Source organism: Bufo bufo, chromosome 5, assembly GCF_905171765.1.
Source record: "Bufo bufo chromosome 5, aBufBuf1.1, whole genome shotgun sequence".
Classification (NCBI taxonomy): Eukaryota; Metazoa; Chordata; class Amphibia; order Anura; family Bufonidae; genus Bufo; species Bufo bufo.
In genome coordinates, this window is record NC_053393.1 from 377,998,452 (window position 1) to 378,019,399 (window position 20,948).

Sequence of the window (20,948 nt, forward strand, 5' to 3'; positions counted from 1 at the left end):
TACCTATTGCCATTCTGTTTTATGATACATCATTTTTTATCGCTGATTTTATGCTGCCATTGTCATTTATTTTAGACTATGCTCAATAAATCGTAACATTTATTTGAACCCTCTGGTTTCGATGTGACTCCTTATGCTGAGTGCCCTTCTACATATTCTAATCCTGGAACGTTCTTAATCCATTGATTTGGGTGCATCAATCTCAGTTGGAGCACCATAGTAATCCTAAATCAAGGTGAGCCGCCCCATACACCCAACACTTTAAAGTATCCAAGTTGCCATACAGTTTACCCCAAAACCTGCTGGAGCCAAGAGAGAGACAAAATATTGTCTGCATTTTTATTCAAGTAAAGTTGTTGAACTTTATAAAGTCTGGAATTAACTTATTCTCCACCTCCTACAACTCTCCCCTTTATTGCTCCAGAGCCTAACCCTGGGGAGCAATGGTATCTAGGTAGGAGCACTGTGACATACACAAAACTATTAAGGCCGCATCACCACTCGGCATTCATAAAATCCTGGGACATGATCGGCCCTGGGGGGCGCCATGTTGCTCTATTTAATTTACATAGCCTTAGGAGGGCTTCTTTTTGCAGGACAAGTAATCATTTTAATGACACCCTTTAATTTGCCATATTAGAAAATAGGGGGGGAAAAAAATTTCATGGGGTGAAATTGAACATAAGGACTCAATTTTACCATTGTTTTTTTTTATGGTGAAGGGGTTTTAACTCAGTCACTGTTCACACACACAGGCATCAGTTTAGTCACCACAGGCAGAGTTTATTCCAGAAAACAATAATAAACATGTCCAAGCTTTATTTTCAAGCTTTCTTCAGCCCACACATATTTGATAACATAAAGTACCACACTCTGGGTTCAGTCCATGCAGGGTAACAAAACAGTAGAATCTCACCACTCTTTGGGATCTTTCTGAGACCAACTCCCAGCCCAGCTTGTTCAGCTATTAGATAGTCCATCCACACTTGATCTTCCTAGCTGAGATCTCCCCAGCCTCTTTAACCACACCTTTAGGAAAAATCCCTAGATGGAGTACGGGAGTGACCTGTCCCACCCAAATTCTCTGGTCACTCCTAAAACCAGGACCCAAAATCCACTTGAATCAAACCTCCTAGCAACCTAATGTTACTGGCGTACTACTTCCCGGGTATTATATCACTGAGGAATACATCCTCAGTGAGACGTACCACCATCCACGATTCTCCCCTCTTGATTTTTACATACCCTCCCTCTCTGCCCAAAGCTGAGGGGCTGGGCACCTGTTACCATCAGACAATGTACCTTCAACAGGGCATCTGCATTTCCATGCAATTTCCCGGGCCTTTGTTCTATATAAAAATTTTAATCTTGTAATGTCAGAAACCACCTCGTTACTCTGGCATTATTCCCTTTCTTCTCAGACATCCACTTTAGTGGTGCATGATACGAAACTAATCTGAACTTCGCACCAAGTAGATAATATCTAAGGGAGTCCAGTGCCCACTTTATCGCCAAGGATTCTTTTTCCACAATAGAATAATTTTTCTCGCAGGGGGTAAGTTTTCAGCTCAGGTATAACACAGGGTGTTCTTCCCCCCTAATCTCTTGGGACATTACATCGCCTAGGCCTATCTCTGAGACATCTGTCTGAACTATGAATTCCACACTAAAATCTGGCTCCACTAACACTGGCTGCTGGCACAACCGTAGCTTAAGCTCTTTAAAGGTCTGTTCTGCTTCCGGGGTCTACCTAGCCATGACTGACTTTGTACCTTTTGTAAGCTCCGTTAGCGGGGAAGCTATTGTGGCAAAATTCTGTACAAATCGTCTGTAATAGCCCACTATTCCCAAAAAAAGCTTTTATTTGTTTCTTCGTAAGTGGACGTGGCCAGGTTTGAATTGCTTCAACTTTGTTGATTTGAGGTTCAATTAGACCACTCCCTACTACATGACCCAGAAATTTGGCCTCTTCCATACCCATGGAACATTTTTTGGGGTTTATGGTGAATCCTGCTGTTCTTAGGGAATCTAGTATGGCTTGGACTTTACCCAAGTGACTCTCCCAATCTTGGCTAAAGATGACGATATCATCCAGGTATGCAGCTGCATACTTTTTGTGAGGGCCTAAGATCCTGTCCATAGCTCTTTGGAATGTAGCTGGGGCACCTTGCAAACCGAAAGGCATCCTCACATATTGGAAACACCCCTACGGTGTGGAAAAAGCAGTTTTTTCTTTAGCGTCACTTGACGGAGGGATTTACCAATACCCTTTCATCAGGTCTAACGTATTGATATGCCGAGCAGGACCTAACCTCTCAATGAGTTCGTCCACTCTTGGCATAGGGTAGGCATCGAACTCCGAAACCTCATTGAGTTGTCTGTAATCATTACAGAACCGCCATTCTCCAGATGGTTTTGGTACCAATACTGTCGGACTGGACCACCCACTCCGGGACTCCTCAATCACTCCTACCTCTTGCATCGTTTTGATCTCTTGTGACAAAACTTCCTTACGGGCCTCAGGAATACATGTGGATTTGTTCGAACCTCATGCTCAATAATATTAGTGAGGCCTGGCAAATCTGAGAACAGGTCCCTATTCTGTTGTAGCAGTTCCTTGCATTGCTGTTTTTGTGATTTGGAAAGGGTCTCTGCAATTGTGACATCCTGACTGTTACTTTTTGCCTCTACCACCAAACAGGTTATTTCAAGTTTCTATCTTTCCATGTTTTTTATTTATTTTTTTATAAACAATTTTTATTGATTTTTGAATAATAAATCAAAAAGTAACAATTACAGAACATTACTGAGAGAGCATAAGACTTCCTGACACAGAAGGGAATATGAGATGAGGCAAAAGCGTCCTGATATACCAAAAACAACAAGCTAGGAGTCAGATGTATAATAGTACAAAATAAGGCGATTCATCAAAATCATTACATTACACTATGTAAGAAGAGATGTCTAAAAGTACTTCTAAATGTAGAGACAATAACCATGAATAAGATCAGATTGAAGGATGGAAGTTTTCAAAAGGATCATATTAAGAGAAATTTCTATATTTCCTCCAAGCCGACCAGGTGGTTAGGAATTTCTTTCTAGTACCCAATTCCCAATTTGACAATTCCTCCAAGCGATATATTTGGTCTATTTATCCATTGGTCTATGGATGGGGTTTCAGATGAATGCCATTTGGTAGGGATCAAAAGTCGCGTGGCAGACAGTAGGTAGGTTAGTAAACCAATACGATTGTCGAATCTAGATATGTCTAAAGATAATAATACAAGATCAGGAGAACAGGGAGCTTTTGATCCACAGATGGAGTTGCTTAATCGGAAGATCTGATTCCACCATAGTAGAAGCGGCGGACACTTCCACCAAACGTGTATGAAGGTGCACTTTTCTGAGCCACATCTCCAGCACCGGTCTGAGGCGTCTGGATAAATAAGGGCTATTTTATCAGGAGTTTTGTACCATCTTGTCAATACTTTGTACCCGTTCTCCTGAACTCGAACACACCTAGATATTTTATAGGGAGTGATTAGCATGGAATTAATTTCTTTCTCAGAATTTTTTTTATCCAGGTCTTTTTCCCAGTAGCCTATGAAAGCGGGTTTAGCTTTGATGCGGGGGTCAATAAGCTTTTTGTAGAGAAAGGATATCAATTTAGGGGGGTATTTATTAATAGCAAATTTTAAAACCAACTAGAGAAATGGCTCTTGGGTAAAGATCGGGAATGGGTAAGTAACTCATTTTTGAATAGTTAATGGTGAGAAAGCCAGAGGGAGTGGGTTTTAAAAAGGAAGCTACGTCTGCATCTGTGGGGATGCACCCATCTTTGTCTAGGATTTCTGTTATAAGGGTGTTAGATTTTCTTAGTTGGGGGGGGGGGGGGAAGATCTGATATCTGGAGGGGCTAATGAACATATATCTTTCCATGGTTTTAACAAGTTCACATGATACAGCTGGATAGGTTTTATGTTCCCAGGTTAGTGAACCCTGTAGGTAACTTCCCTAACTTTCTCAACAACCTCATAAGGCCCCTGCCATTTAGCTAGGAATTTGCTTTCCACAGTGGGTACTAAAACTAGCACTCGGTCCCCTGGACTGAACTGCCTGACTTTGGCTGCCCTGCTATACACTCGAGCTTGGTTATCTTGAGCCCTCAGGAGATGTTCTTTTACTATGGGCATGACCTTAGATATCCTCTCCTGCATTTGTGCAATGTATTCAAGCACACTTTTATAAGGGGTAGTCTCATTTTTCCAGGTTTCCTTCGCCACATCCAGCAACCCCCGAGGGTGCCGAGCATATAATAGTTCAAAAAGTGAAAACCCAGTGGAGGTTTGAGGAACCTCTCTAATGGAAAAAAGTAGGTATGATAGCAGACAGTCCCAATCACAACCATCCTTCTCTACCACCTTTTTTAACATACTCTTAAGCGTTTTATTGAATCATTCTACTAGACTGTATGTCTGCGGATGATATACTGATGTTCACAGTTGTTTAATTTTCAACATCCGACACAACTCTTTCATTACCTTAGACATGAACGGTGTTCCCTGATCCGTTAATATCTCTTTAGGTTTACCCATTCTGGCAAACATTTGGAACAACTCTCTCGCTATGTTTTTCGACGAGGTATTCCTTAAAGGGACTGCTTCCGGGTATCTGGTGGCATAGTCTACTACCACCAGAATATACTACTGACCTCTAGCTGACTTTACTAGGGGACCTATGAGATCCATTGCAATCCGTTCAAACGGGACTTCAATGATTGGCAGAGCAACCAGGGGGCTTTTGAAATGTGGGACAGGGGCTGTCAACTGGCAGGTGGGACACGACTGCCAATAGTCTACTATTTCCTTGTAACACCCCGGCCAATACCCGGTTTTACCTGTCCCCAAGTGTCCCCGCAAAATATGAGAGTGGGCCATACCTAATACTAAGCGTCAATATGGACCAGGTACCAGCAGTTGTTCCACTTCTTCATACCTACTTTTGGTCACTCTATATAACAGTTCATTATTTATGGCAAAGTGGGGAAACTGATTATCAGCCCCGGGACTTTGGGCAACCTCATTCAGTACTGATACATTTTCCCGGGCACCTTTTTCGGTAAGATCCCTGGGCTGTGCCACTCCAAAATTATCCCGAGACACCTCAAGATCAAGAACATTGGCCACAGGGGTTAATTCCTCATCCTCACCTCCTAACATTACAGCTAGCGGAGACTCCGATATCGCCCCAGGACACACCATTACCTTGCCCAACACATCACTACTAGAAGACTCAGTACTTGTCAGTCTCATCGAGACCTCAGCATTAGCCCAAAGGTCCCAGAACAGCGGAAAGTCTCTTCCCAGTATCATCGGGTGCAGTAAGTCCTTCACGACTCCCACCTCATGCTGTATAGTACCACACGCAGTGTTTATGGATACCTGAGCAACCGGATAATCTCTGGTGTCTCCATGGATACACAACACTCCCACATGCTTTTCAGGATTTAATATGTGAGGCACCATGGACGTCATCAAAGTGACCAAACTGCCGGAAGGGGAGTAACCATGACACTGTTCACGGTCACTTGACACAACTGGGGTTCTTTCCGGGCTTGGGTAATGACACTGCACACAGGATGTGTAAAAAGGGAATAATGTTGTCCCATACTGCACTCCATGGACTCGGTAGACAAAGAGCAGTGTGCTGCTATATGTCCAGGAGCCTGACACCTCCAACAGATAATGAGGCCAGCCTGGACTCTGGTTCCGGGCTACAACTTCTCCTTGACCTGGGTTTTCCAGTTGGGAGTGGATTGTAGTCCTTACTTGGGAAACCCTGTTCCGTTTTTAGAGCCGCCCTCCATGCTGATATACCTTTCTACGAGGCTCACCAATTCGTCCGCAGTCTGGGGGTGTCCCTATGCAACCCAACATTGTATGGGTTTTGGCAGCATATGGAGGAACTGATCCATCACCACATTTTCCACCATTTGAGCTGGGGAAAATGAGTCTGGTTGCAACCATTTTTGTACGAGGTGGAACGGATTGAACATTTGTGACCTGGGAGGCTTGTCTTGGCAAAATTCCCAGCGGTGAACACGCTGCGCTCGGACTGCGACCGTCACACCCTGCCGAGCAAGAATTTCTGCTTTTAACTTACTGTATTATTTAGCATCTTGCAGGGTTAAATCGTAATATGCTTTCTGTGGTTCTCCCGTTAAATAAGGCGCCAACACTTCAGCCCACTGCTCGGGTGGGAGACTCTCTCTTTCCGCCACCCTTTCAAATATGGACAGGTACACCTCAACATCGTCATCAGGCGTCATTTTTTGCAAAGTCTCCCTCACAGCTTTCTGGGCTTTTACACTGCCTCTTTGACTGGAAAGGCTCACACCCTCCTGGGATTTGATGGCATCGGTCAATACAGACATCGGTCTCGTAAGAAGCTGATTTGTATTTTGTTGGGCTTGCATAGCCTCCAAATGGGATTTCTGCTGTTGAGCAGTAGTCTGTTGCTGCAGCAAATTAGCCTGCACCAAATGCTTTACTAGATCCTCCATGTTTCGAAGTTCAGACTGTAATCTGGCTGCTGTTTTTACCCAGGACATTTACCTCCTACAACTGCCTTCGGCTATGATTTCTAGGAGCGTTCTGCGCGCATTCTCCACCAATTGTGGGGGTTTTAACTCAGTCACTGTTTGGACACACAGGCATCAGTTTAGTCTTCACCACAGGCAGAGTTTATTCCAGCAAACAATAATAAACATGTCCAAGCTTTAGCTTTAAGCTTTCTTCAGGCCACACATATTTGATAACATAAAGTCCCACACTGGGTTCAGTACAAGCAGAGTAACAAAACAGTAAAATCTCACCACTCTTTGGGATCTTTCTGAGACCAACTCCCAGCCCAGCTTGTTCAGCTTTCAGATAGCCCATTCACACTTGATCTCCCTAGCTGAGATCTCCCCAGCCTCTTTAACCACACCTTTAGGGGAAAAAAACTGGATGGAGTATGGGAGTGACCTGTCCCACCCAAATTCTTTGGTTACTCCTAAAACCTGGACCCAAAATCCACTTTAATCAAAACCTCCCAGCAGCCTAATGTTACTGGCGTACTACTTTCCGGGTATTATATCACTGAGGAATACATCCTCAGTGAGACGTACCGACCATCCACGATTCTCCCCTCTAGATCATCATAGTCAGTCACTATTAAATGAAACTGAAATGGTACCTTTTTTGTACAGATCAGTGTGATTACATTGATACCAAATTTGTATTTGTTTTCATTTACTTTTTAACACTTTGTGTGTCCACATTCTGACACCCATAGCTTTTTATTTATATTTCTATATACAAAACTATATGAAGACTAGTTGCAGGGAGAGCTGTAGTGTTTCTGGGGGTACATGCCAATTTTTCAATCACATTTTACTCAATTATTTTCAGGGGGGTTTGAATACTATTATAGACACTTTTATAAACACATGTTTTAATAGGTCAGACACTTTGGAATTGAGACACCAATTAGGTGTTTTTTATTCCTTATTTTTGTAAGTAAAGTTGGGAAAGGAGCTGATTTTTTTTTCAATCAACAGAATATATAATGTAATACACATAATAGTGCTTGTTATGTCTTTGTATTAACCCCTGCCACAGATTCACAAGGTCCTAGGCTGCCATGACAACTGCCATTCAACCCCAAAATATTTAGCCTCATCGTGCAGGGGGTGATCAGAGGTCTAACAATGACTAACCATTCAGATGTTGTAGTCACTATTTGTATTGGCATCCTAAGAGTTAAATGATTGGGATCAGATTTATCTTTGATCCCAGCTGCTTCAGCAAGTGTCTACTGTATCACATTACTCGACTTGCCATTATGCTCTAAAAGTACAGCAGATGTTACCTATTTGTAAAAGGAGTATTCCTCTCATAAACATTTATGGCATATTCACATCATCACACGACTGAGCATGTTAAGAATAATAAAGGTACAACCAAAAAAGTTATCTTGACCCGACACATAAAATTAGCCTGCCCTTATGGCAACTAATAATACACAGATTTTGTATTGTTTTTACTGTTTTACAATGTTACATTAATAGTTAAATATATTACAACTAAAATGAGAATAACTTGCAAAAAGCATGGTGCATATTTATTAAAGCTGTTTTATTTTGCTATAACAACAAATTGCAGCACAACATTCATTTTACTAAAGCATGTTAAAGGGGTTGTGCAGGATAAGGAAACATGGCTGCTTTCTTTCAAAAACAGTACTACACCTGTCTACTGGTTGTATGTGGTATTGCAGCTCAGCCCTATTCATTTCAATAGAGCGGAGTTATAATACCATACACAATCCATGGACAGGTGTGGTGCTGTTTCTGGAACAACCCCTTTAAGAAATAAAAGTTGAGCTCTGGGCAACAAAGGCAGTTTTGGAGGCAAATCCAAAACTTTTTCAGATTTATTTTGGATAAGTTGCTCAAAATGGTGGGCACCATTTTACAGATAACAAGACAGAGAAGAAGGCTTGTACCACAAAAAAAAAATCACTTTGAACCATTTTTTTTATAATAAACAAAAATGAACAGTGCAGTTTTGAAATATGGTGCTTATTACCACCAGTTACCAATCGTTTACCCACAACTAGGGATGAGCGAATCGACTTTGGAGGAAACATCCGAAGTCGATTCGCATAAAACTTTGTTCTAATACTGGACGGAGCAGGAGACATCTAAATAGCTGCAGTAAAAGGTCACGTTGCTTAATACAATTCACTGCAAATATGATTCATATCTTCATATCATTTACCATAAGCATATCATAACATTGCATACTCCACCCAACAACCAGTACTTCATGCGTGACTGTGTCATGGGGAAAGGGATCACCAGCATAAAAAGCTACAACACCAGGATTTCTCTTACAACATCATTAGGCTTTGCATTTGTCCAGAAAAGATTAAACTTTTTGTGCAAAGGTAGAGCTTGTGTCTTTTCAGTTTTCTTATCAAAATTAACTTGCTGGTACTGAAAAAGAAAAAATAACAAAACGTATCATAAATGGCAGTTATTGTCTTCACATCTTAGTTCAATATTATTTTAGGCATATTTATATGCATTACTGATATGCTTTCTCTAAAAACATAATAAAGTGCAGAGATAGGCATTGTTCAGAGCATATATTATATGCATCGCCTACAGTAGTTTGCTTTTTATGTGACCACCATAAAAATACTATACGTTTAAGGGGATTGCCCCATTAAAGGAATTTTCCAGTAATTATAAAATTTTATCTAAAGCCCACAGCAGGGTCGGCTCCAGGTTCATGTGGGCCCTTGGGCAATAAAGTCTCAGTTGGCCCCCTTACACAGTAATAACTCTCTGAGTACAGATAATATAGTAGATATCACCTGCAGTCCTATGTAACAACACCGATAACACAGTGATGGCTATCTGAGTACAGAAAATGTAGTAGTGTTACCTGCAGTGCTATGTAAATATATAGATTAGGCAGGACTGTTAAACAACACAGGGTTCAAAACATTATGCTATACAATTCATTAATACAAAAAAGAAGCCATCTTCATTGATTAGGCAGTGGCTGAGGGACAGACAACAGAGAGTTGTAGTCAATGGAGTATATTCAGACCATGGTCTTGTTACCAGTGGGGTACCTCAGGGATCTGTTATGGGACCCATATAGTTTAATATCTTTATCAGCGAAATTGCAGAAGGCCTCGATGGTAAGGTGTGTCTTTTTGCTGATGACACAAAGATTTGTAACAGGGTTGATGCTCCTGGAGGGATACACCAAATGGAAAAGGATTTAGGAAAACTAGAGGAATGGTAAAAAATCTGGCAACTAAAATTGAATGTAGATAAGTGCAACAAAAAAACAAGAGCAGAATATAAAATCAGTGATACAGTCCTAACCTCAGTATCTGAGGAAAGGGATTTAGGGGTCATTATTTCAGAAGACTTAAAGGTAGGCAGACAATGTCATAGAGCAGCAGGAAATGCTAGCAGAATGCTTGGGTGTATAGTGAGAGGCATTACCAGTAGAAAGAGGGAGGTGCTCATGCCGCTCTACAGAGCACTAGTGAGACCTCATTTGGACTACTGTGCGCAGTACTGGAGACCATATCTCCAGAAGGATATTGATACTTTGGAGAGAGTTCAGAGAAGAGCTACTAAACTAGTACATGAATTGCAGGATAAAACTTACCAGGAAAGATTAAAGGACCTTAACATGTATAGCTTGGAAGAAAGACGAGACAGAGGGGATACGATAGAAACTTTTTAATACATAAAGGGAATCAACAAGGTAAAAGAGAATATTTAAAAGAAGAAAAACTGCTACAAGAGGATGTAGTTTTAAATTTGAGGGGCAAAGGTTTAAAAGTAATATCAGGAAGTATTACTTTACTGAGTAGTGGATCCATGGAATAGCCTTCCTGCAGAAGTGGTAGCTGCAAATACAGTGAAGGAGTTTAAGCATGCATGGGATAGGCATAAGGCCATCCTTCATATAAGATAGGGCCAGGGGCTATCCATAGTATTCAGTATATTGGGCAGACTAGATGGGCCCAATGGTTCTTATCTGCCGACACATTCTATGTTTCTATAGAAAGAAGACATCTAAATAGCTGCAGTAAAAGGTCATGTTGCTTAATACAATTCACTGCAAATATGACTCATATCTTCATATCTTTTCCCAGATAACACTAGTGCTAATTATGTGTTAGTGTTACCTGCAGTCCGATGTAAAACCACAGATAACACTAGTGCTGACAATGTGGTAGTTTTACCTGCAGTCCTATGTAACACCACAGATACTATAGTGCTGACAATGTGGTAGTGTTACCTGCAGTCCTATGTAAAACCACAGATAACACTAGTGTAGATCATGTGGTAGTGTTACCTACGTCCTTAGTGTGCCTCCTTGAGTCTCTCCCACGGACTCCATGCTGGCGGCTCTGCCTTCTTCTCCATCTTCTTCTTGCCCCGTGCAGAACGTCCTGATGCAGCTGCGTCAAGGCATAGGAACACTGTGGGCATGGTGATGGTTACACACACACAGGGACAGACACATACACAGGGACACACACACACAAAGACACACACACTGGGACGGTCAAATACACACAGGGACACACACACACAGGGACAGACACACAGACACACACACACACAGGGACACACACACAGGAAAAGACACACACACATACACACAGGGATGGTCAAATACACACACAGGGTCGGTCAAATACACACACAGGGATAGTCAAATACACACAGGGGTACACATACACACAGGGACACACATGCACACAGGGACACACACACACACAGGGACACACACACACAGGGACACACACACACAGGGAGACACACACACACAAGGACACACACACTCACAGTGACACACACACACAGGGATGATCAAATACACACAGTAACAGATACACACACAGAGACACACATACACACAGGGACACACACTCACACACAGACACACACACACAGGGACAGACACACACACAGACAGATACACACAGGGACACACATACACACACATACAGGGACACACACAGGGACAGATACACACATAGGGACACACACAGGGACACACACAGGGTCACACACACACAGGGACAGACAGACACACACACACACACACACACACACACACAGGAACAGACACATACATATGGACAGACACTTATGCGATGGAGCGATCGTCAACCAACTGCTATCTAATGTGTGTGGCCACCTTTACGGGACATTAAAAGGGAATTCCACCTTTAGTTATGCTCTAACCTTTTGCTACCTTCTAATATGACTCCCACTGATTCCCAGTACTGAGGGGACATGGACTGGGGTTTAAAAAGGAATTATTAACATGTACCAGAAGGTGGTCTAAACTGTAACCCGTTAGGCACTGGTTAGACTGTGATATAGAGTCTAAGCAATGCCTTAGACACACACACACACACACGGGTACATAAACACAGGGACAGACACACACACAGGGGTACACACACACAGGGACAGACACATATACAAGGGCACACAAACACAGGGACAGACACACACAGCTAGTCCTCACCACATTCCAGCCTTGCTCTTCTCTCTACCGGAACACAGCTCTCTGCTCCTCCGGCTCCTCCCCCACTGGTCACATGGGTGTATGTAGGAGAAACACAAAGAAAAAAGGAGGAAGAGGGGGTTAAACAAAATCTTCTGGTTTAAAGATAATAAACCCCAGGGGCGCCACCAGTGACGGAACTAGAAATAATGATACGAAGACTAATTCTCATATAAAGTGCAGTTTTTTCTTTTTTAGGTTATGTTGTAACATAGAAGGGGAAGGCGGCTAAAAGATAGCGTAAGTGGGTACTATACACTTAGTAATCAGGGTTTAATTAAAAAAGAGGGACAATATATATATATATATATATATATATATATATATATATATATATCTAAAATTAAAGAAAATATAATCCAGCAGTGGTCTCGACTATGACCAATGTAGCTGTTGGATTCCAAATTACCTATATCAACACACAGCGCCACTCCCCAAATTGGATAGCAAGTGCATACATATAAATGCTCATTATTCAATTAAATGACTCTTTTGCTTATATAGGAGGTTGAAATACATTTTATGTCAGAGAGTGGGGGTTAGTCACGTCAGCTAAATAAGACAAAGCCAGTCTTAAAAGGAATAAAATGCTAGAATAAAAAGTTTTAAGAGAAATAAAATAGTGTTACATTTAGTAACAACTAATAACAAATATCATTCCAATCACTTCACTGGGGGGCTGTCCACAGGTTAAGCTCAAGACGCCTGCGACAGTACCCCCCTGGCCGGGATCGCTTATAAGGTGTAGGAGATTGCAGTCAGCAGATACTCAAGGCTTCAATTCAATCTCTTTATTGGTGATGCAGGCTCAACGCGTTTCAGGGTTTTAATAAAAAATAACCCCTTCCTCAGGAGCAGATAAATAACACAGTACATACACATGGGTGTATGACATCAGGAAGGTCCTTTAGCCCAGTAGGAAACTCTATCTACCCTGTTCTGAGTCCTGGGGCTGCCCACCCCAGCAGTGCATATGGCAAACATTGTCTGCATTGCTGGGGTAAGCTGCCCTAGAATTCAGAACAGGTAGTTTAATAAAGACCAGGACACAGCTGCAGGAGTGAGCGGGCACAGTGGGCCCCCCCCAGGAGAAGTAGGCCCCGGCACTTGCCCGTGTGTGTCGGCTGCCGACGCCGGCCCTGGCCTCAGCCTGCCTCCTGAAAACAGAAAATTTGGTCACACGCAGCACATCACCGCTGAAACCAGTTATTGACTGCAGCAGAGCATGTGACCATGTACCGCCAAACGTAGCCAGTACAAGGACTGTAAGATGGAGACAGAGGAAGGAGAGTGGAGGATAGGAGCAGCGGGGAGCAGGCATGTAATAATCTTCTGTTTCAGGAGGCAGGCTGCAGACATTAGATAAAATCATATCTCACTTTCCAGACCTTGACAATTCCACATATCAGGTCAGCAATCGTGTTACATCAAAATGGCTCTAAAAACTGTGAGAAAGAAGATTCTCTGTTATGAAGAAACAATTAATGAACAATTCTAAGTGTTATGTTTAGAGGAAACTAGGCGCTGCCCAATACCATTCTTACAGTGAAGCATGGTGGTGGCAGCAGCATGCTGTGGGGGTGTTTTTGCACAGCAGTGACCGGGAGACTGGTCAGAGTTGAGGGAAAGCTGAACAGAGCAAAGCTGAACAAAGATTTTGAACAGTGATTGCAGAATGATGGGGAAAAATTGGAACTCTTTTTTATTTTAGCACAAGGCTGCAGCAGAACAAAATGTGAAAAAAGTCAAAGGGTCTAAAGACTTACCAAATAATATATATTGGACACCGCGCTTTTAACCCACCTGACACATCTCCCCTATAGCTATCAACCTCGGACTTATAAAGCAACACAGTGGATCATATGTCTTATGAGCCTACCTTACTCTGGCTGCTAGGATCGCTGCACTGGATGCTCCGACGGTCCGGCGTGCTATGCACGTGGTTGTAAGTGCTGGTACACACAGTGTTTTCTGTGCAGGGGGATCTGTGTCTTTTTTGATGGGCTTTTAGTCCTGGAGTCTGCCCCGGCCGGTAGCAGAACTTCCAAAAGAATTCCTTCGCTCGCGCTCACAAACTGAGCGGGTGACGTCACCACTACAGAGCTACGGATTGCCGTTAGTCCCACAATACCATCCTACGCTGGATTGATGTCCTAAGAATAGTTGTAGATCTAGTCACAGGTTAGACCTATAGTATAAAGCTGCCTTCAGTGGGTATGGGTGTACTACTTAAAAAAGAATAAGAAAAGACACTGGCGCTAAAGACTTTCTGAATGCACTGCAACTGTAATAGTTTGTGGGTACAATGTCACATTTGCAGAACTCTTGAGGTACAAGTACAGAGAAAACCTTCAAAAAGTTACCCCACTTTGTAAACTAAACTTTTGAAGGGGTACAGTGATTGGCTTGACCCCAAAGGTATTTCATATATTTTTTTAAACTGGGACATGAAATGAAAAGTTACATTTTATTTCAAATGCCCACAAGTTACCAGATCCATGCCTCATGTTCAGCCAGAGGATTGTCCAGAGGATCAGAAGCTCATCACAATTTGGAACTATTCCTTTCATGGAAAACATCCACAAGGTGTCTTCCCTTATTTTCAATCTTCACTTTCTTTTCGTGTCTTTGTCTAGCAATCTTTGCTGGTGGTTCTCCTCTTCTGTGCCTATTTCTCTAGCAATACCTCTCAATTAAGAAAAACACTGCATAGAGACATACTGCTCGCATTCAAGTTAAAAGTTAAACCACTTTTATTCACAAGAAGGCAGCTTGGTAAAACAGCATATAAAAATTCCTTGTGGTCCTTGTCCGACCTGAGTTTCGCTCCGCTGCATCAGGAGCAGAAACTCTCAAACAATTAAAAAAGGGAGGTACTTATACACTCCTCCTAGATTCGGTTGGTTCGCCGAATTTTCCAAGAAGATTCGATCCAAATCTATTTGTGGTGAATTGTGTTAAAAAACTGATATTTCCTGGCTGCCTGTATAGTGGTGTAGAACACTGTGTGTTGCAGAAACATGCATAGGGAGTCTGCTGTGAAAGTGAAAAAATACGGTGAGTCAGTATGACACGCAGATGAAAGGCATCACTCTTAGAATCACTGCACACTTCACTGATTTAGGCAGTTGTGGGGCCAAACTGACCAAATAACTCAAGTGTGAACTCAGCCTTACAGATCAATGTTAGCACCAGGTATAAAGAACCATGCAGAGAACCAAGATCCTACCAAAGCGTGAAAGAGCACACTCCTTTTACAACGTCGTCAGTTGATTCCTCATAGATTTCTACAGAACCTGTTCTATTAAACGCTTATACAAGTAGAGTCCCCCCTGAGAGAGTGGAGAGGATGCCAGCAGTACGTTTGTGTTGATGTCACTGATTATTTTGCCCTTCCTCTGATCCGTCAGAACAATAACCCCCAAAAAATGGATCCTGCCTGTTGAGCATCCGCCTTCACTCGGTCAGCATTTGGTCAGAAATACATCAGTATTGCTAAAGCCCAAAAAAACCTGTAGTGGATCCAAAACAGAGACAAGACAAGTGAATGGAATATTTGCATGTCTTCTGTGTTTTGTAGGCACTGCTGTTTTTGGCTACCAAATCATAAGCCAATTCTGATGCAAAATAGGGAGCATGTCATACAGGCCTTACTGCTGATACATAGACAGGATCTGTTGTGCTGTTGTGCGTATCATTTTTACTTCCTTCTGACAGATCGGAAAAAGGGTCAAATAAAGGATGATGTTAACCAGGCCAAAATGGAAAAATAGTGGCCCAGTCATGGAATGGAGAGGGTGGGAACAGCATGAGGAGACCACAGGGTGGCCCAGTGACATAGTGTTGAGGTGTCAGCAGCATGAGAAGACCACAGAGTGGCACAGTGATATAGTGGTGAGGTGGCAGTAGCATGACAAGACCACAGAGTGGCCCAGTGACATAGTGGTGAGGTGGAGGCAGCATGACGAGACCACAGAGTGGTCAGGTGGCAGAAGCATGAGGAGACCACAGAGTGGCCCAGTGACAGAGTGGTGAGGTGGCAGCAGCATTAGGAGACCACAGAGTGGCCCAGTGACATAGTGGGGAGGTGGCAGCAATATGAGGAGACCACAGAGTGGCACAGCAACAGAGTGGTGAGGTGGCAGTAGCATGACAAGACCACAGAGTGGCCCAGTGACATAGTGGTGAGCTGGCAGCAGCAGAAGGAGACCACAGAGTGGTGAGGTGGCAGTAGCATGAGGAGACCACAGAGTGGCCCAGTTACAGAGTGGTGAGGTAAGCAGTAGGCATGTGAAGAAAAACATCTGCTCATCAGCTACTCTAGACTTAAGTTGCTGCTGATGAAGCTGGTACTGCTCCTGCCCCTCCCTCCCTCCAGCAGCCATGGCAGTGAAATGTGGGTGCAGAGGAACCCCCGGTCAGACCTGTGTGAGGGTGGGCGATGGCGGACATAAGCAGCGGACCACTGACTACATAGGATGTCTCAATAGTAGTTCAGATTGTCCTCCCTCTCAGCAGGTGTAATAAAGGCCTCCATTTTGGACTAGTAGCGAGGGTCTAACATGGTAAAGAGCAAGTAGTCATCCCTCTACCGAATGGTAACAATTCAGTTTTCACTATGCAAGCAACTAAGCATTCATCGGGCTATTTGCGCAAGTGACTCAGAGAGACTCCCTGCCTCCATCTCCACTGCATACTGCCACTGTGTGTCTGGGTCATCGGCCTCATTTTACTCATCACCCTGTAGCTCCTCTGGCTGCTCCAGCTGCTCCTGCTCCTCCTCTCATGTCATCTATGTAGAAAAACCAGCCATTTCTCTACGCATTGCTTGTGCTTGAAAGTCCTCTTCCTCTAGTTTAGCCCCCACAGGGCTCATGTGGCCATGAGATATAGTCACCACTTCTCCTTTCCCCTGGCCAGCCAGATTTGCAGCATCTGTTCCAGGACATGAATCAGTGGAATGACGTTGTTTATTCTGTAGTCCTGCCAACTGACAAATAAAGTGGCCTCCTCAAAGGGCCCAAGCAAACGGCAGGTGTCACAAATTAGCTGCCACTGGCTAACATCGAAGTTACACAGGGAAGTACCAATTTCCGCCTGTATCATCAAGAAATCATTTATGGCGTTTCTCAACATTGGCACCCTGGCCATGCTTCACCTTCTGCCCACAAATTCATAAAATGTCCATGTTCACCTCCTCCGGTGGACTAACAAAAAATTGCCACACCACCGAGTATGGCACTTTCCCCCCAACACTCCACGCTGACTGCCTGCTAACGCTGCCTCAGTGAACCTCTGCACTGCTTCTTTCCAGGCAGGTAGGTTCCTGCGAAGCTGCTGCCACTCTGCTGACTCACAAACACACTACCACCCTGCTGTCTCAGCCACTGGCTCATGTGCAAGTTGCCACCCTCTTCTCCTAATGATGAAGCCCCTTCTTCATCCGGCTCCCAAATTAGATCGGCTACATCATCATCAGCCGCTACTGTCTGCACGTCACTGATGTCCCCATCAACGGTCTCAGGGCCAGGAGCCTGACCGCTCACAACACCTGCTCCCAGGCGACTCTCATCAACACTACTTGGCCGCCTACCAGAGGAAGCGATGAAGGTCTCCTCCAGATCTTGGCTGGGCAGTAGCTTCTGAGTGTCCTCTAGTAGCTCGTTCTTGCTGAAAAGTGTAGCCGAGCCTACTACATATATTACTTCTCCCGCTGAGAGAACAGAAAATGACAGAGGCAGGTTGAGGACAGTTGGGGGCACAGGTCCTGCTCCTGAACCATGCTAACTAAGAGTCGTGTCAGAGGAACCCAACGACTCTTGCCTGGGGGTGTCTCATGTCACTTGAGACAAAGTCGAAGACCGAGTCAACCATTCAAGCACCACTGGGTTGCTGTTCAAGACACGACTACTAGATGACACCGGGAGCTCAGGCCTCTCGCTGCGACTCCTGCTGCCACCCCTCCTTCTTCTGCTGCTACTTCTGCCTGAGACAGAAACATTTTTGCCACTTCCCGTTTCCCTTTGAAGGGCCTTTCACTTGTCTGTCTGACATACTGTAAAATAAATAAATTAAATATAAATGAATATACCGCAAAACAGGCTGTAGCTAAAAAAAAATTCACCACTGAATGGCTAATAGATGATTATTCAGTTCCTACAGAAGAAACTCAGCATTCACCAAGCAATTTGCACAAAACAGGTGTAGGAAGGCGCAAGGAACCGTCATTGGTCGAAGGTATGTGTCACCGAGGTTCCTGGCCCAGGTGGAGTAAGAGCCAGTTTTCATGTGCCAGCAGCAGTTGCTGTTTGACACCTTGCTATTTAGTATAGCTGTAATAGCTGATCCGGGACAGCTTACTGGGAGTAGTCAAAGTGCTGGGTAGGTGACTACTCCCCACGTTCCAGGCCGGGTCTTGACTAGCCTATAAAAAAAACAGCCAGCAGTGTCAGCTGGTGGTAATTATCTCTCTCTCTGACAGAGGAGCTCTGGCAATCGCTGGATTGGGATCTGAGCTGTGTGCTAGGCTGGAGGCCTGAGTTTGGGAGGTCTTCTGTGTCCTGAGCAATGCCGATTGGGTGTGAACTAAGACCTAGGATAGCATATGACTGTTTTGCTGTATGAACTGTCTAATTGTGAACGTACACCAAAACTGCAACTGCGTACTGTTTTGTTGCCATAAGTGTGAATAAAACACTGATGTTTTTGAGTAACAAACTGGTCTTTGGCTCTATACTGCGTCCGCTTGTCCTAACTACCAGAGCGAATCCCCACAATTGGTGGAGGATGCGGGCAAGAGCAGTGAGGCTTGCATAAATGCCTAAAAAAATTTTGGTTTGCATCTTTGGGCACGGTTGTATGTCATACATCAAACCAGCGGTATAACAACCCGTGTCCCACAACAAAATGGAGGCTGTTATGAAGGCCCTCGTGGAGGCTAATCTGCAGCATCGAGAGACAAACCTTCAACAACGGGAGGCTAACAAGCAGCAGCAAGAGACCAACCAGTTGCTGCCACAATACATGATGGCTTTGCAGACAGCAGGCGCAACCCCAAGCATCCACGATGCCCGGAAGGCAGTCCGTGCGGCGATTCCTAAGATGATACCCGCAGACGACATCGAAACCTACCTGGCGATGAACGAGAAAGTGGCCACAAGGGAGAAGCTACACTGAGACCAATGGGCTGAGGTCGTCGCTCCTTTTCTGGCACCCGATACCCAGAGGGTGTATTTAGACTTGCCGGACGATCAAGCGGCCGACTACCAGAAAGTAAAGGGTGAGATTTTGGCAAGACTGGGGGTGAATGTGTTGGTCCTGGTCCAGCAGGTACATCAGTGGGGGTTTAAGGCAGCTAAGCCTGCGAAACCCCAGTATTATGACTTACTACACCTTTAGCAAAAGTTGCTACAGCTTGATGTGCTGACTCCCACGGCTATGCTGGACAGAATATTGGCTGATATGTTCTGGAGGGCTTTGCCACCCCCTCTCCAGCAATTGATCAGCCAGGTCTCTCCAGGTAATGCTCTTGAGATAGTCGACCTGGTGGAATGCTATGAGGCTACCCGGAATCTACAGGGAGGTTCTTTTGGGAGGGGGGCAGTCAAATCCCGTAAATCTCCACCCCAGACCCGGCAACTTGTGCCAACCAAACCCGCCCGGGATGTACCCCCTGTGGACCCGGCTCTGATAGTCTTCTGGTGGTGTCGGGAGCCTGGCCATGTATGAGCTGACTGTCCACATCAGGTGAAACCCATGGACATGAACTATGGCTTCTGTCAGTCGTCATATGCTAGGAAGCTGTGTGCAGCGCGTACCCCAAAACTCTAAATCACTTGTGCGTGATTTAGAGGCTTGTGTCACCTGGGAAGTGTATGACGTGGAGGACTTGCTGCCGGGGCTTGAGCTGGAAGACCTCAATGTCTCCGGGGATAATTTTGGTACTGCACAACACCAAGACCCAACCCTATCCTGAGCCTGGGAAAATGTATTAATAGTAGATGGTGAACCACAACAACAGAGGGCAGAGTCTGTGTTCCCCCTTTTTGTGATTCTTCAGGATATGTTGTATCGGGTAAACCTGCTGCGGGGTGAAACCACTGAACAGTTGGTGGTGCCCCAGGCTTATCGCAAACTCGTGTTAGAGTTAGCCCACCAACATGTTCTCGGGGGTCATCTGGGAATGCAGAAAACACAGGACCGGATACTACAACGGTTTTACTGGCCCAGTGTGTTTAGGGAGGTGGACGAATTCTGTAAGTCTTGCCTGACCTGCCAGGCAACCAATCCCCAGCACCTTTTCCGCAATCCATTGGTACCTCTCCCGATCATCAAGGTAACGTTTGAGCGAATCGCTATGGACCTCGTAGGCCCAGTACCGAAGTCCGCTAGAGGACACCAACACATCTTGGTCGTCCTAGACTACGCCACTCGGTACCCGAAAGCAGTGCCACTGCGACATACATCGGCTAAACTTATAGCTAAGGAGCTAATGGAGATGTTCTCCCGAGTTGGGCTACCTAAAGAGGTTATGACTGACCAGGGGACCCCTTTTATGTCCAAGGTCATGAGAGAACTCTGTAAGTTGCTGCAAATCAAACATTTACGGACGTCCGTGTACCATCCGCAAACGGACTGTCTGGTTGAAAGGTTTAACAAAACACTAAAAACCATGTTAAAAAGGGTTGTGTCTAAAGATGGGAAGGACTGGGACCTTCTTCTGCCCTAACTCATGTTTGCTGTGCGAGAGGTACCCCAGGCCTCTACTGGGTTCTCGCCCTTCAAATT

The 20,948-nt window shown here is 44.4% G+C and overlaps 1 protein-coding gene across 1 annotated transcript in view; it reads right to left on the reverse strand.

Annotated features, from left to right (window-relative positions):
• Positions 1-8,914: 8,914 nt before the first annotated feature.
• The window catches only part of LOC121002532, a 283,486-nt gene continuing 271,452 nt past the window's right edge, over positions 8,915-20,948 (reverse strand). The window contains exon 11 of the mRNA XM_040433977.1: positions 8,915-9,040. Coding sequence (XP_040289911.1) covers positions 8,915-9,040 — 126 coding nt within the window. The remainder of the gene's footprint in view (positions 9,041-20,948) is intronic.